The following is a 17,818-nucleotide window of genomic DNA, read 5'->3' on the forward strand; positions in this document are numbered from 1 at the left end:
GAATGCAGTATAGCAGGTGCTGGACTCTGCATCATTAATACATGATTGGAACGCCCCCTTCCCATTTCTTTTGTGATCTTCAAGTTGTGTGGGGATGAAATGCAACTTGATCCTCACGTTGTTTGGGGGGATCAAATGCAAAGGGGTGTTTCTGAATAGGGTTTATTTATCACCTCCACTTCTCTGTTACCACATCTTGGAACATGTGTCTCTAATGGATCAGATGAACCTTTAGCTGTCTTAATGGTATATTAAAAAGGGAGTGAGTGCTCTTTCCTAGGCTCCTACAATGTGATTTGAGAAATGTTCGATTTTCTCCTGAATCATTTGGAAGTTCCACATGATTAAATGTGCACATCTTTTCAATGGTGTGACTGTTGATTTTTGCCAGTGTTACATTTTTTTAATCTTAATTTGAAGATGGCCGTCTTCGCAATTAAGGTCATACAACAGATTCAAATGTGTTACATGAACTTGGTGGGGAAGTATAATTCTCTCTCCTCCTGTTCCTCCTCATCTCCTCTCTTCTACAGCAAAGGCATTGCTTTTTTTAGTTGCTCAGTTGACAAGAACAATGCAAAGAGATGACTGTCCTCCTAGGCATTGTCAGTGCCAACTAGAAACATCCAATTGCGTGTCCCTGTCAGCAGAAAAAAACTCTGCTACAACAGAACTGAAGCCTTATTTGGCCAGCCTAAGCTTCCCTTGACAATGAGATCAAAGTAAATGAGCTCAGGTGGTTACAAAAATTCTCTCATGGATATGCCAGTGTTAACAGATCTGAACGAAGATCATTTGTAGTGAATAGTCATTTCTGCAGTTTCAGATTTCCACCCTTGATCCATTTATCCATCTCTTATGTGCTTACTGTGCAGATGGTGCACCATCTTTGGTAAACCGCTCACTGCTTAACTTTGAAGAGATTCAATGATACTGAGTGAACGTAGAGGCTGTTTAGTTAACGTGGCCTCACACAGTTTTTCGTGAATCTGTAAGATGGATGGATGTATGTTTGCCTATATGACGATTACAAAAAGCTCAAGGCATGTTCATTGAATGTAATTTACATTCCAATGAATTGGCTGCAGGTGGCTACTAGAAAATCCTCATTGGTATGACGTCAATTGACGTGTGGAAATGTGAACGAGCACGCATTTACGCCCGTGTTCACGTTCGACCTTGTTTTTGTTGATGTTTAATTTGAGTGCGGCTGCGCGCAGCTCTATGTTTTCACCGTTGCTGACGCGACTCTTGAAAGAAAAAACAAAAAGGATAGAGAAAGAGAAGGGAGCCTCTCGTTTTAGCTCCTCTGTCGAAACCAAATCGATTAGAAGGCCCGGGTGTAGTTTTAGTTGGGAGCCCGGAAGGCAAGCTAACGTTAGCCATTTAGCGTTAACCTTAGCCAGCGACTAGTCAACGTCTCCCTTTATGTGATCGCCCTTCCTCGTCGTCGGACGCTGCCAACGAGGGCCAAGGAACAAAATAGCTAATCGCCATTATATGATCCAGTATCCAGCGTCACTATTACCCTCCATGTGGGTGAGGGAATTGTGTGTGTCAGACTATGGCGAGAAAAACAGTTAGCAGGAAAAGGAAGGCAGGAGAGCCCAAGGACCAACAACAGGTAGGCGGAAACCGGCGGGTGCATCGGTCTTATTAGCTAGGTTAGCTAGCAAAATATGTTAGCATGCTAACTAGTAAACGGGCTAGTCAAATTTAGCTAACATGAGCTAGCTTAGTGACAGCAAATTGATGACATTTTATCAGCTTGATTTCTAAACTTCACTAAGCAGACTTGCACTAAGCTTAATCAATGTTCATAACGCTCAATCACAATAATATACTCTGCATTTGAAAGTCCGTAGTCGCGAACGTAGTGTGACGTTAGCCGACGCTAATTAGCTAGTTGTCAATGTGAACGACAGTTACAGCTGGCGTACGCTGTTAGCATGATCATTCATTTGCATTCACGGTCATATAACCTTACTCGAAACGGATAACAAAATTGCCATCATCAAATCATTTGATCGGCCAGGTTCACCAGGTGTCACCATCTAGCGTTAGATTAGCATTGATCATCATTCGAACTGAAGTTGTCTTACAGCCATCTTAACAGGGTTGCTAGGTGTAACGCTAACTAAAATGTTAGCTAGCTAACCTACATCTTCACTAACCCTAGATCGGCATCTGGAAATACTAGCCTCGTAAACGCGTCTAAGTTAATGACATGGACCTGTGCTGAACTGACATGCAACAAATATTTTTCATTATAGCATGATGCAGTAAATTCATATCATTATCGGGCCCAATTTTTTGACACTACGGGTGCTTACTATTTCAGTTATTTCAGTAGCTAAGCTATATACCACATGACTTAGCGGTACCTTCTAATGTTACATACCTTGACTTTTAACTTGAAACTGAATGGCATTCTATAAAAACATGTTATTGTACAAATATTGTAGGATCTATGGAACTCTATGATGGTAATGTAAAGGTATAGCTTGGCCCAAGCCTAATGTCCGTCCACCGTCATTCCCCTGTAGCAATGAAACAATCCCATCATATTAACAAAGACATCAAGTAAACAAAACAAGTAAAACGAGCTGCCAGCTCCATTGTTGTCCTTCCAGGGCATAAGAATACTGTGAGTGTTACTCATCCGGCCCACGACTGTCATATCGTTTTTTATGAATATGAGCAACTCATCCAAAGCTAGCCAATGCAAAATCAAAAGTAATATTTATATTGATGGTAAGAAGGTTGTGGACTCATTTGCTGTTGTCTATCAAGCATTCAAAGGAGCTTCATTTTTTGTTAGTGCAACAAGTGCTAAACCTGAAAATGTACTCTTTGGATGTCAGTCATCTTTTCCATATTTTCTAAAGCATTTGGCACATCAAGATGGTTACTTGTTTGATTTAAGATAACTGAGTCACCTGCACTCAGAACTGGTGCGTTGACCAAAAAACTGAAAATTAAAAGTAGGAGTAGGAGGTCTGCACTCATGGGATATTTTGTATACATTTTAATGAATCATTCAGGGGAAGTTGCCAGACAATCGTTTTGGCCCTAGCGCCATCAGTGTCATACATGTTGGATTTGTCTTCATGTCCTGCCCAAGAGTTTGAAATGTTGACACCAAAATAGTAGCCCTAAGAAGAAGGACCTAGTTGAAACTTCCTTATCATAGTAACAGATCTAATGCAGACACCCATGCCTTCCCCACACCGCATTTGAGATTTTTCATGCCAAGCATGCCCCAATAGAGAGAGACACATACACGCGCACACAGCCATTGGGGTGTACTTCATCTGGCAGTGAATGCCCTCGGACCTCTTCATGGACCCCTGAATGTCTCTGCACCCCTCTGCAGACATTCTCAACATTCTGTTAGCAACTTTATAACGGTCACTTGTTGAAAAGTAATCCAACTGGTGAGGTCTTCAATGTGTGGTTTACAAGGATTCATAAAATATAAGATTTTAACATTTTGACAATAAGCATTTCTTTTGTGATGATGATGTGTTGTCTAAATTAATGATAAAAAGCAAACGAGATCTGAAACAAATTAGAGGATATTATTTGAAAAGGAAGAGTTTTATCATACTTTATATTATCATGCAGTTCAATGTATTGATCATCAATTTGATTATTAAACATGTGATTTTGCATATGTTGGCAGATATTATTTATTGATAACAAGATAATTTCTTTTTTTTTTCTTTTTTCTTTTTTCTTTTGGAAAAGCATTCATTTCACATTCATCTTTTTACATAGTATCAGTATTACTGCAAGTAGATTCTCATAGCATTATGCACATTTAAAACAAAAAATGTTGCAGTACGTTTGATAACCATTTTACAGCCTAGCTCTTCCAGAGGTTGTCTTTTATAACATTAGCTTTAATTATTTACAGTTGAACATGGGAAGCTTTCACCTTAGATACTACGAAGGGTTGAAGGGGGAAAAAAAGAGAAAATGAATAAAGAGCGAGCTGTTAGATGTAATAAAATAATATAAATCGCATTATATTCTCACTAATTTATTCTATCAAGTCAGCTAAAGTCTGACCTTATAGGTTTAATGTACTCAGTCCACTTGGTCCAAATCCGGAAAAAAAATCCTTTTTGGACTTTGAGGGAAAATGACATCCTTTCCATAATATATATTTAATGTATTATTTCTATCCATTCATCAATGGTGGGTGGTTCTGATTTTAGCCACTTCCTCGTAAGAGCCTTTTTGCTTGCTGCCAGAAGTATTTGTACCAGTTTTTTATCATTGACATTCCACTCTTCAAATGAGATGTCACCCATGTATACAGTATCACATCTAAAAGGAATGTTGACTCCAAAGACATTATTAATATGTTTATGAATTTCCTGCCAATAAGGCACAATAACCTGGCAATTCCAGAAAATATGGAAGTGATTGGCGTCATTTATCCCACATAGTCTCCAACACCTACCACCACTTCCCTGATGTCGTTTTTGCAAGGGCGTAATAAAAAAACCTTACAACGTTTTTCCAACAGAATTCTCGCCATGTAGTTGAACTAGTTGAATTCCATTGTGCTTGGCATATTCTTCTCCAGCCCTCCACTGAAATATTAAAATTTCCCTCCTTCTCCCATTTCTCTTTTATATACAGTGTATTCTCAGACTTGGACTGGAGAATGCCATTATACATTCTGGAGATAATCTTATTACATGTTGTGGATTTGGATATTGACAAGAATATTTTCATGATTCCTGTCTCCTGTTTCTAAAGCTACACCCAGGTTCTGGTTGAAATAATGCCGAACTTGGAGGTATCTATAGAAATCATTTTATTCCAGACCATGTTTTTTCTGTAAGGATTCAAAGCTCTGGAATGCACCCTTGTGAACAAATGTATAATAATTAGTAAGGTTATTAGTAATTAATAAGGTCTTTTGTGATCCATTTTTGAAATCTATCATCAGATCTATTTGGAACAAATTCCGTATCGTAGGCACACCACCGTAACAGTTTAAATGAATCACCTAATCCACATAATTTGACTGTCTCCCACCAGGTTTTCAATAATATATTAATCCAAGGGTCATCCTTGTTTACCATCTTATTTTGTAATTCAGTATCTGCTGTCGTCGCTGCTATAGGTATCCCTTCTATCATTGCACTTTCAATTTCTTTCCATCTTGCGGAGTATGCTGGTGTACACAAGCAAATTAATGGCCTTAACTGTGCTGCATAGTAGTATTCTTGTAAGCAGGGGAGACCCATGCCACCACATTCCTTTCTTAGTTGTAAAGTTTTATACCTGATCCTGGGTTTTTTCCCTTGCCATAAGTATCTGGATATCAACCTGTTCCATTCCATAAACTGCTTGGTCGGTATCTTCACTGGAAGAGTCTGAAAAAGATATAGCATTCGTGGCAGAATGTTCATTTTAATCGACTCTACTCTGGAACTCAAACTCAAAAAAGGAATAACATTCCATCTTAGTATGTCTGACTTTATCTTTGCATTTAATGGGCCATAATTAAAGTCGAGATGAAACGGCATTTCGAGAGTATCTAACTTCCGTATCGTGACGTATTTCCGAGTGAAACAGGAAAGACAGGCGGGACATAACGTTGGGAGGAATTTGATTTGAACGTTGAAAAGTGGGTGTGTCATAACACCCGAAGACACACCGAAGTACCGTGCTGTTGCTAGCTAGCTAACTAATGAATCTTAGCCTCTTAGCTCTGTGCGCTAAAAGTTGAAGATTGATTGATGGGTGGATGTCATGATATTATTGGTTGAAATTAGTTACGGGCATGCTTACGTAAGCACACGGCATATTTTGTTTTACAGGAAGAAAACATGATTGAATTTTGATATAAGAATACAATGAAATTGATTTTTGGTATTTTTTTTGGCATATATTGTTAAATAGGTGCACAGTATGACCGGGGATGTGATCTAAAAGGGTTAAAAAGGCATTTTTCATTTCATCTCGTCTTTAAGGTCGAATAATTTTGAGATATCTTTAGACAAGCCGATACCCAGGTACCTGATTGATTATGCATCCCATTTCATATAACTAAATAATTTCTTATAATTACTGTGATATTAATTTTGTCCCTATCGCCCAGCCCTAGTGTGTGTATGTGTGTTCCTGACCTATGATGTTGCAGTGTGTTCCTTTATCCTTTACTCTGTGCCATCCATCAGCTGTAGTCGGCATCTCCATTATAGCCAGCCAGTAATACTGGCCTGCTTGAGATAGATGCTTTATCAATGCTATTGTGCATGTGCACAGGGAATGTATCGACCCAGCCTGATAAAGTGTCTGTGAAGGTGTGTGTGTGTGTGTGTATGCTCCAATACTCCTGTGACCCAGTTGGCCTCTTGAATCTGGGTCAGTGAGCTATGAGTAATGACTACAGTCCCCCGGGGGATGGGCATGGCTCAGCACAGAGCCACTGTCATAGTGAAGGGGGTCAAGAATATTGAAAGAAGGAAAAGATTTGATATGATTAGACAGAATGATTTAAGGATTTTTTTTAAATTGAGGTTTGTTACAAGAGGGGGATAATAGGCTTCATGGTCATGTCAACCTCGGGTGAATTAACATATTGTGAAACATGGAAACCATCGTAAAACAGTTGTATATTAATGACATACATTAGGTTTCAACCTTTGTTTTTAAACAGATTTTTCTGTTGAAGCCGTATAATCAGTGACAATACTTCCTAAGGGGGAGGGCATGTGTGACATGTATGGCTCAGTGCCTGTTACAAAATTGTCAGTTTTGTAAAAAAAACAGCAACCCTAAAATACCTTCACCCTGATGAAAGCACTGTAGCATATGTTGGTGTGTAAAATAAATGTTAGAGCAAATGTGATGAGGAGTGTACAACTAATTATTTTTCTATAGTTAATTATTGCCAAATGTCTGCACCTCTTTGGGTGTGCATTCTACTATTTTGTTTTGGTAGTTTTGGTCATTTTATCATGCTTTGTCATGAATTTTCTATAGACTCTTTATTGCTACAGTTTGTTATCCAGGCATAGTAAGGAATGCCACTGCTTTGTAGTTTTCAATCCTTAAAATGCAACCATTCAGCCTTGTTTATTGGATTATACCCATCTAGTGAATGAAGTCAATATTCCACAAGATTTCAGTGCTGTCTTTGACATGATAGGCTATCATTCATAATGCTAATCTATTCATAGGCTACGTTTTTTTCTTCACATTTTGTATGAAAGACATATTGATTGACTGTGAAATATGTATTCCTCTACTTGCCAAAACTCCTACTGTTTTCCCATAGGAAAAGCTTTATGACCTTAACTTTTTTCCTCTTCTGTTTCCCCAGCTGGGCTGGTGTCAGACGGCACAGAAGCGGAGCCGTGTTTCTTCTTCATCGCGTCACGCCCAGCAGTGGTGGTGCAGTCGGCGCTCGGTGGTATGTGCCCTCCGGGGGCGAGAGTTCAGACCTCAACAGCAGCATGAGTTGCGACTCCAGAGGAGCCTGCGGGGCTTTGCAGCAGGCCGGCTCCCTGGCATCCTCAAAGAGAGGGAGTTCTCTCTGGGGCGACTCAACAAGGTGTTTGCCTCACAATGGCTCAACCACCGGCAGGTGGTGTGTGGGACCAAGTGCAACACGGTGAGATTGATGTGAACAAGTTGTTACTAACCTGGATGTATTTGTGAGTTTTTCTCAGGTACCCCCAAGCCAACACTTATCAGAATACAATCACCCACTGAATTTTTCTGCAGACAAGAACATCCCAATCACTTAATGCAAATTGCTGTAAACAAAACCTTTGTAGATTCTAGGGGTGGGGGCGATTCTACCTTTTGTGATTCTGCATTGATGTGCAAAATTTAAAGAATCGAATCAAACCTTTGATGAATCATCAGGAGCCATTGGTAAATTCAGCATGCAAGTTATCCATCAGGCAGTAGTTTACTTCAATAACAATGTCAGCTTTTAAGGCAGCGATCCACTGTGTCACCACTACTGGGAAGGATGGGATGCATCATAGCCTTCTTTCATTGCAGCACCACAGCAACACACACCTTTACATTTCTATTAGGCCTCTTTATTTGTTAAAATTGGTAAGATTCTCTACAATGAGTTTTTATTATTTTTATTATGTGGCCAAGTAGTGGAAAAATAAAAATCACAAAGCTCTGTGCTTAAAATCGTGATACACTGGGAATCACAGCTTTATGGATCAAATTGAACTGAATTGTCCCTGAAGACTCCCACCACTAGCAGATCCTGTAGTTTTCAGTGAGTGACATACAAATGACAAATCAAGAATACCTCCTAGCCTCTATCTTCACATTTATTACTAGATACCTGCATAGCCTCTGAGGCACTATATACCACTGGGTTTTCATGGGGTTATGTAGATATTAACAGACAAACTGTCTGGAGCCAAACAAAAGTGGAAGTAGTATTTCATGCATCCTTTCCGGTTTTGGAGCTGACACGTCTGGAGTCCATCTCCCTGAGAGCGATTCCACTTGGCGGCATTGCTGCTTTTCATGTGCTAAATGCTCAAACCAGTCAGAACAATGACGTAGGCACTGTGCGCCGTGTGCAATCGCTGGTGTCATTGAAATCACAAGGTTAGGTTCAGTTTCTGTGACTGGACCGTCCACTTTGTGGTCGAACCCGTCTTATTCCTAGCCTCCTATTGGGGAGGGACATGTCTGGCACATGTCTTGTAGTGTGATCAACTCGCAAGACTTGTCTGGCTTGTGAGCCTAGTAAAATTATACATTGAAATTGCATTGCATGAGTTGCCCCCTGCCAACTCCAGGGGCCACTGATTTATGTCTGTCCCTGTAATCTGGTGCATTGGAAGGGGGCAAGCAAAAAGTGAATTTGCCCTTTGGGGATCAGTAGTACTTAAAAAAATATATTATAATAATGGTGTGACTATGGATAAAGCATTCTGACAGATGACAGGTGTTTATACTTTTTAATCATGTCAATATTTCACCTTTTTTAAATTTCTACACAAATTTTACACAAAGATCTGGGCTGAACTTGTTAATCTAACAAGATGTCTCTCCTTTCTGTACCCACAGCTTTTTGTAGCCGATGTCCTGACGGGACAGATAACACGCATCCCCATGCTGAAGGACAGGGAGTGTCGCAGCGGAGGCTCTGGGGTGGTGGGTGCAGTGGTGGGAGGACATTTCCACCCCACAGGGGGCTCTCGCTCCAGGCTGGACCAGCAGGGCTGTGGGATCCACGCCATTGAGCTCAACCCCTCCAGAACACTGCTGGCCACCGGAGGGGACAACCCCAACAGCTTGGCCGTCTACCGGCTGCCCACACTGGACCCTGTCTGTGTTGGAGATGTAAGTGGTTTGGCTCTTTTTGAGTTTACTGACATCTAGTCATGGCGTTTCCTTGTCGAAACACTAGCCACAACTAGCTTTATCTTTTGGTTCTTTTAAAGGTTGAAGGTACCCCCAGTTTTAGTCCCTCTCTAGCACTTCATAATTAAAGGTTTTATTATATTTTTCACAACTTATCTTTTGGTCCTGCGAAAACTAAAACATGTACTCTATTGAAAACACATTTAAAAATGTTTTGGCCTTTTAGAATTCACAGTAGCTGCCTTTTGAAAACAAAAAATAATGGATTGCACTTAGTGTAATAGGTTAGTCTTTAGTTGGAATCCGCTCAATTAATACAGATGGAAATGAACAAACAGGATGTAAATGATCACATCAAACAACTTCACAGGACCCACACAGACAGCCCCGCAACGACTGGAAGACAAATTAATGAGAAGAAACGATGGAATACGAAAAATAATTGACGGGCGCTGCAATACTCCCGCTCTTGCATCTTTGACCTTGGCATACTTTTTATTGAAAGCCCAACTCTTAACTCGCCACTGCTTTTCTGATTGAAAGCAACAATTTTATATTTAATCCCTTACAACCTTTACATTTTGTTAAGCAACTTACCACCAAGCTAAACACGTTTCAACTTTCATTTATTACCTTGTCTTGATCATGCAAGGATGGATGGTGATCTCGCAGATGCTGTAGCAGGTTAGATGTGTTTGACCCCTTAGCAGCTACTTTTTGTCAGCATGTTTTGCAGATTGGTTATCAGTCTTCAACATCCCCCTGGTCATTTTTATGGTATCCAAAATGCCCTTTAATGCCCTGATTTAAGGAGCTTTTTGGTGGATTTAAGGCTGGGATGTCGTCTCCCCTCTGTTAGCTAATGTAGCCCCCACACAAACACACAAACAATGTGACTCACTCTCGTGGAAAGTTTTGACAGGCGCAATCTTGTGCGAACGTCAGGCTGCATTCAAAGAGCATAGAACCGCAGACAGAGATACTGTAGCTCCTAAAATGCTTATGGTTTTAAAGTGCGGTTAATGGTGACATCTGTTAATCACTGCAGCCCTAATAGCAGTTTGAAATTTAATTTCTAAAAATTCAATAATATTATACCACAGCAGAGAAGAAAAAAAACATCAAACAATGTGTTACCACACTTGTACAGCTTTGTTGCAACCTTTGCACAGGAGTTTTATGATGTGTCGGTTGGGTGTCTGTCTTTGTCGGCTCTGTGAATTAAATGGTTCCATATTTTGCTCCTGGCGCCAGTTTTGTTAACCAGTGTAGGTGGACTGTGCTGCAGTCCCACTGTCTATTCCAGGGTGTTGTGGAAGAAAACTCAGGATTAGAGAGTGGCAGTTTGACAGGTTTATTCAATCTGCAGGTTGGGAGCCAAGGAACTCAAGATCTGGATGATTACACAGAGTTTTATAGTGTTGAATTTTCATGATTATGTTAATACAGATATTCATGATTATGTTAATACAGATAGAATATGATAAAGTTATTGGTCAAATTTGGCTACAACAACTGGATTAAAGGTTACATGATATTAAAGCTAAAACCTGCTCACATCATATGGTTCACCTATTCATAACATTAGCTAGTGTCACCAGTCAGCTACTTCATGTTGTTCATGTTATATTTATCCCCAAACCAACTAATTGTCTACGTTGTAGACTATAACAAATTTTATCAGTATTAACTTTTAAAGGAAAATACTGGTTATAGCCCATTTACTTCGGTCTACTATTTTACATTTCTCCCAATCATTTTACATGTGTGCTGTATGTACCGTAAAACTTCAATTAATAGCCCGGGCTTTTATTTGCTTCAAACACTGAACTCAACCGGCCTATATTTGGGACAGGCGTCTATATGGGACAGGCTTTTAATTCCTTTCGCACAAAACTCTTGCTCAGCAAAGATGGTGAATACTATCAAATTGTGCACTTGTATAAAAATTAGGCTATCGAATAACATTTCAATTACGAATCGAGAGAGAGAGAGCCCCGTATCAAAATACCAGTAGCCTCGCCTAGTATGAAAGCCGAAAAAAGTTTATGGCAGCAAGAGGTTGTACTTTTCAACGGAGAAATGTCTTGCTGCTGCTTCTCCTGAGTTTTGTTCAGCAAATTTGACAACTGACAGCTTGAATTTCAGGTCGTACTTTTTTCTCTGTGCCGCCATGGCGATCAGCAAATGTGACTGACGTTTAATGCAAGTAAAAAAAACAAAAAACTCCTTCGCAGCGTCAGTGGCATCCAGCTTCTAATTGAGACCGGCCTTTATTTGTCAAATCCTGTAGCCACACCCGGCCAGTAAAAGGGACTCTGCGTTTAATTGGGACTCGGCTTTTAATTGAAGTTTTATGGTAAATAGCTTTTTATGAACATTTACTTGTTATTTTGTGTCAAACCTATCCTGAAATTAGCTGCTTTCCTGGTCAACAAACCCAAATAAGAATGATTTATATTACCATGCAGTTTAATATGATCAACATATTTTTTATTAATTAATATGTGATTTTGAATATGTTAGTATATATTGTTATATATTTATTGAAATATAATTATTTATGATTATTGTGATATTAATTTTGTCTATCACCCAGTCCTGGCGCAGTATGTCAAAGTTGAGAGCACTGCCACATATTTGTGCAAGATTAGTCAATCGTGTTCTGCTTTCACATTGTAGTCATTTGTTTTTCAGGATGGCCACAATGACTGGATCTTCTCCATAGCATGGATCAGCGACAGCATGGCTGTGTCTGGTGAGTTGACTGTAGGATCAAAGCTGTATGAATGAACCTCGCTGTCTGAGCCTGTAGCCTGTAATGCATATGTAGCGCCAAAGGGGATTTGGTCATTGGATACGTGCCCGCATGAGTCCCATTCTTCCCACGAGTTTCCTTAGTCTAAGTCAGCGTTCATGCACAACACACCCTGATCCAAACCTGTGTTTACTGTCTCTATTGCATCCAGACAGAATATGCATAATTGTCTAGACACTGATCTAGTTATGTTTCTTGTGTGTTAATTCCCAGGGTCTAGGGACGGCTCTATGGGCCTGTGGGAGGTGACCGAGGAGGTTCTGAGCCAGGCTGAGCGCAGTCAGAGTGAGGAGGCAGTACCCTGCTACTCGCACATCTCCCACCGAGCCCTGAAGGACATCCCCAAGGAGTACACCAACCCATACAACTGTAAGGTCCGCGCTCTGGCCTTCAACAACAACCACAAGGTAAGGTTCTCTGTTACCTCTGCAGTAGACTACACCCTCCATGCCAACATCCACCTCTAGCTTCTTCGTGTTACAGTACAAAATATTTCTTAAAAGTCGTCAGTCATTGGTTGCCAGCCTTAGGTTAAATCATTTCTGTCTGTCTTATTCATATTGTTTTTCCTTTTCAGGAGCTGGGTGCTGTCTCCTTGGATGGCTATTTCCACCTCTGGAAGGCTGAGCACAACTTGTGCAAGGTAGATCACATTATATTTTTTGATTGAACAATCATCCCATAAAATTAAAAAGCTCAAATAGAATTTAAGACAAATTTCATCACCAAATAATCCTGAAGAGTAAAAAACGAGCAAATGAAAAGTAAAGTATACATCTGTATACTTTACTGATTAGAGAAAATGAAATTACAATGGGTCGGGAGCTTTTGTTCCAAAATGGAGAGAGTCCTGATTGTGCGTTTTGAAAGCCAGCAATCTCAGCACCTGGCCAAGTAATCGTTGAGTCATTGGTATTGATCAGCAACCCCGCAGATTACTCATTTTGTGCCATGGGCCAGTAAAAACCTTACTTAGTTCCCCATTTAACATGCTGTGTTGTTTCCCTCCAGCTACTGTCCACCAAGCTGCCTCACTGCAAAGAGAATGTGTGTCTGGCGTACGGACAGGACTGGTCGGTGTATGCCGTGGGCTCCCAGGCCCACGTCTCCTTCCTGGATCCACGGCAGCCCACACACAACATCAAGTCAGTCAACTCCAGAGAGAGAGGTAGCGGTGAGTACTCTATAATCTTCTAAAAGGAGCTAACGGCACGCATGCGGGGCAGCCAGCCTCACTAAACTACTGCACTCAAAGGGCTAGCTGAGGAAAGGTACATGTGACTAGTCAGTGAAATTAAAAATATTGCCAGCTACATCTCCATGTTTAATTTATATAAATACAAAAAATTTATTTAATATTGATCAAACCTAACTTCTACGTTATGTGCTCTGAGCCCTCACAGATTGGGCATCGCCCACCGTAATCAATTCTCTTATCAGATTATATAGGCTGTAAAAAGAAAAATGTAATCTTATAACTGCTTATGCTATGCTACGTTAAATAAATAATTTGAAGAATAATTTTGACCAAATTCGAAGTCTTGCTACACGTCCTATCCACTGTTGGTTTAACTTTGATGTTCCTGACATCAGCCATACAGTGTAAATGCGTGACTCCTTCAACTCCCTCATGGACCAAATGTCGGTGTCGTTATCATCAATAACGATCACGATCCATGTGCCATAATTCTGTCTTCTGACAGGTCTTCTGACTGAGGCCTCTCCTGTTAAATAATCATATTAATCTGACTATTTCAGACTTTTTCCCAATGGCAGGACCTCATATAAACACCTAATTGTTTAAGAATAAACCAACCAGCGCCAATCTGGTTGAAAATGCAATTCTCTAGGAAGTGCTGGATTATCCTATTGACAATCCGCTCATCAGATCCGACTGCAATCATGCAAACCTTCAGTAGGCCTTTATATCAGAATTGGTTGTGGCACGCATGCTGTTTCATTCACACACTGCAGGTACATAGATGGTGATGTGACACACTTGTGGGCTAAAGAAAATAAGGGAATAAGAGGACCGTCTCGCCCTCAATAAGTTAACACAACCAAAAAAACTCAGAGACTACAGAGCCACATATTAGGCTTATGAAGATTCGGTCTGTATTTCTCAGCCGTAGGGGTGATTGGCAATAATTAGGCCCATTAGCCTCAGGCCTCAGTTTTGGCAACGACATCCGTGTGAAAAACGACCACTGTGCACAGTAATCATTAGTCCCTCATTAGTCCCCCTCTTTCGGATTTCTCTTCCCCTTACCAGATTGTCATGTACGTCACTTCCTCTTGTAAATTTACATCCTTTAACATTCAAAGTTAATAATTTGTGTCACTCGTTCCCCATCCATGAGTGTCCTGACAATCCATTTTGATAATGTTACTGTCTGAGCTGCCTGCTGCATTTTTGTTTTGCTTGTGCGTCCCAGTTGGATCCACGTACGAAACTTTATTTCTGTTGATGTAGCTCCTATATGCCGATTGAAGACGCATTGCAAACTCTAAAAACTCACAAAGGAAGCAGCTTTTTAGTTAGAAGGGACAAGCAAGGGACGCAGAGGTGCACTTTTTGAAGTTAACCTTTAAGTAATCTACCCTTTAGACATCCATAGCCTCTGTATTTCTGTGTGCAGGGATCCGCTCCGTGAGTTTCTATGAACACATCGTGACAGTGGGCACGGGCCAAGGCTCCCTCCTCTTCTACGACATCCGGGCCCAGAGATTCCTGGAGAACCCCTTGAATCCAGCCGGCGGGTACCGGCAACGCCCAGGAGAGGGCATCCTCAAGCTCACTACAGGGAAGGGCTGGCTGGTACGCATAAACGCTTTTGTAGTCTCCATATTATTCAGTGAGCTTTTTCCTTTTTTAAATGAGTTTGCATAAATAACTCACCACTGTAGCTGTGGAATGACTCACTCAGTCATAAGTAGCTTTTGTTTTTCCTGTCAGGTTTATTGAAGCCTGTTGATAGTTCTTTTAAGAAAAGCAGATAGGAGATGTGTACAGAATCATTTTACAGTGTTACACATGAGTTAATGTTCAAATGTCCTCTGTTCCTTTTCTTTGCTCTTTCCATCCTTTCCCTTCCCTCTCTCCCCTCCCTCAATCTCCCTTTCCTGCCCTCCAACTCTCTGTGCCGCCTTCAGAATCACGACGAGACGTGGAGGAGTTACTTCTCGGACATCCACTCCTTCCCCAACGCGGTGTACACCCACTGCTATGACGACTCCGGCACCAAGCTGTTCGTAGCCGGCGGACCGCTCTGTTCTGGCCTGCATGGCAACTACGCAGGACTCTGGAGCTAGCCTCTTCCTCTCCTCCATCTCTCTATCACTACATCATCCTCCTCCTCCTGCTCTTTTACTTACCCAGGCCCTCCATCCCGCTCCCTCTTCAGGTCTATTGACATCACCTTCTTTGGTGTCTCTCTTGCTTATCAATTTGTCTCTCCGGTCGCCTTTTGCTCACTCTTGGACTCAGGAGCATGATCTTGCCCCCACCGCATCACAGCTTTGACTATCAGTGTTGTGTATCTTGTTCTTTGTATCCACCATTACACTACACCTTTCCTCCATTTAGTCCTTTGTTTCCCCCACCTGAGCTGTTCAGTTTTTTGTATAGATGTATAAACGATTAACCAGTGAATTTTAAAGAGCTGCAAAGTCTGCCACTGAGGAACTCAGAAGAGAGTTGCGAAAAATATGAAGAATAAAGTTATACATTTTTCATCATTTAAAACATTTACACACAGCCCACAGGGATTGGACTATACTCTTGTTTTTGTTGGCTTGTTTTTTGTATGTAAGGAAGGCGTTTCCGCTGGTTTCATCTGTGATATTTGACACAGTGTCTTTGTGTAAACGTTTGGAATTCTCTCCCAACAGTTCCTCTTCAAGCTTGGTTTATACTCTTTTCTGTTCTGAACATGTTCTGTGCTCTGTTCTATTCTCTCACCGAAATGGACGGCAATAAAGGGAGGGAGAGAGAAAGAGAGAAGGATTGAAGAGACAATTAACTTTGAAGGACTGAACGGGAGTGCTGTTTGACTCCTGGAAAGAAATTTGACAGAGGATGTTCACTGGTTGGAACGGGCCGTCCTGTGCCACGATGGTCATGAAGAACACTTGTTAAGAACTTCTGTTTTCTCCAGTCAGAAGTGAAGTGATGAGGATAGCCTACCCAATCACAAGGCGACAGTGTGTTCATATTTTTCTCACTGAGATGATGTAAAGGAGTAACAATTTAAGATTGCTAAATGCAATGTAGTTATTCTGCTATGAATAATCCCAACAAATGCTTATTTTATTTTTTGATTCTGACTGTGTGATTTGACAAACTTACCCCTGCTGATATTATTCCTATTAGCTTTATTGTTATTATTTATTTTCCCCTCTTTCTTGTCACCCTAATTCAATTGGTCAGGGGTATTTAACTCCACTTTGCTGAAAGATATATTGTTTGTTTGCCCTGTGTTTTACGTTCCTGTTCTCTTCGACCAGACTGCTTTCAGCAGATTTGTCCATGGGCAGTGGTTCTTAGCTCAGGCAGAGACTCAGTTCAGATGTCGACAGACTACCTGTAACATTACCACAGGGGTTCCAAGATTTTTAAGTTTGGTAGCAAGTCATCAAAGATGAGAACTAACAGACAATGGGGCCTTTGAGTACTGGGTTGAATCCCCAAAGTCTTTGTAATTCTTTGACCTCTTCTCTGAAGGAATTGGGGGAGAAGATCTGAGGTACCTCACACTTTGATCTTCTCCGCCATTTTAAGTAGGATGCAAGGAGAACTAACAAGACTTTTTGGACTCTGCCCTGGAGTTGGATGCTGCTGCAGGCACAGACATTTGTTGTCATTGTTGGTTGTAAAACATTTTTCCTCTTTTTGTATCAAGGAATGAGTGATTGTGCTCTTTTCCTTGTTTGGCAGAGGCAGGGTAGACTTGAGTTACGTTTTGCCTTCCTCAAGTCTTTCTGTGAAAGACTGCCGCAGGCGATCATAGTTTTGCTTTTCTACATGGAACTTTTCTCCACAGTTTTCATGATAATACTAGATTGAAAAGAGAATCCCCAATAACGACCACAAGTTGAACAAATAACTAACACTTTTAAAGTGTATTTTATATATAAATGTGTATGTATATGTATGTGTAAAATGCATAGGGACAAATGCATACATTTTTATGTATATGTCTGAGGAAGTGTGTGGACTGACCTGTCTTTACTTGGTGATGCCCTCTTTTTTTATACACACCTCATGAATGTTTTTACAAATGACTGAATCTGAGGATATTGTATGATATCAACATCTGAAAAACCAACCTATTAAATCTTTAAAAAGAAAGTAAATAATAAAAATAAAACGTATATTGATGTAATATTTCTCCAGGCTTTCTTCATGCACAGCATCATTTATGTACTTGCGAGATGACCTCATGAATAAGGATGTCTATCTGCAACATGTTGCCATTAGTCATGTCCAGCCACCCTTACTAGTTTGTCAGAAATGTTCCTCTCACACTGGTTTATCAGCCTGTACTGCATAGGATATTGATAGGAGCGGCAAACCGCCATCTACACCAAGCGCAAGGGGAAACAACAACAATCCACCCACAA

The 17,818-nt window shown here is 40.7% G+C and overlaps 1 protein-coding gene across 2 annotated transcripts; it reads left to right on the plus strand.

Moving 5' to 3' along the window:
* The first annotated feature begins 1,183 nt into the window (after positions 1-1,183).
* Positions 1,184-17,574, plus strand: dcaf12 (DDB1 and CUL4 associated factor 12). 2 transcript variants are annotated; one of them, XM_071918812.2, is made up of 9 exons: positions 1,184-1,624; positions 7,352-7,642; positions 9,082-9,357; positions 12,061-12,136; positions 12,410-12,603; positions 12,774-12,839; positions 13,208-13,370; positions 14,836-15,014; positions 15,350-17,574. In XM_071918812.2, the coding sequence occupies exons 1-9, from the start codon at positions 1,565-1,567 to the stop codon at positions 15,506-15,508; spliced, it is 1,464 nt and encodes a 487-aa protein (XP_071774913.1). In that variant the 5' UTR covers positions 1,184-1,564; the 3' UTR covers positions 15,509-17,574. The 2 variants fall into 2 exon arrangements, with proteins under 2 accessions (XP_071774913.1, XP_071774914.1); XM_071918813.2 differs by having other exon boundaries at positions 12,076-12,136.
* Positions 17,575-17,818: the final 244 nt, after the last annotated feature.

The sequence above is a fragment of the Centroberyx gerrardi genome, chromosome 5 (assembly GCF_048128805.1).
Source record: "Centroberyx gerrardi isolate f3 chromosome 5, fCenGer3.hap1.cur.20231027, whole genome shotgun sequence".
In the NCBI taxonomy this organism is placed as follows: domain Eukaryota; kingdom Metazoa; phylum Chordata; class Actinopteri; order Beryciformes; family Berycidae; genus Centroberyx; species Centroberyx gerrardi.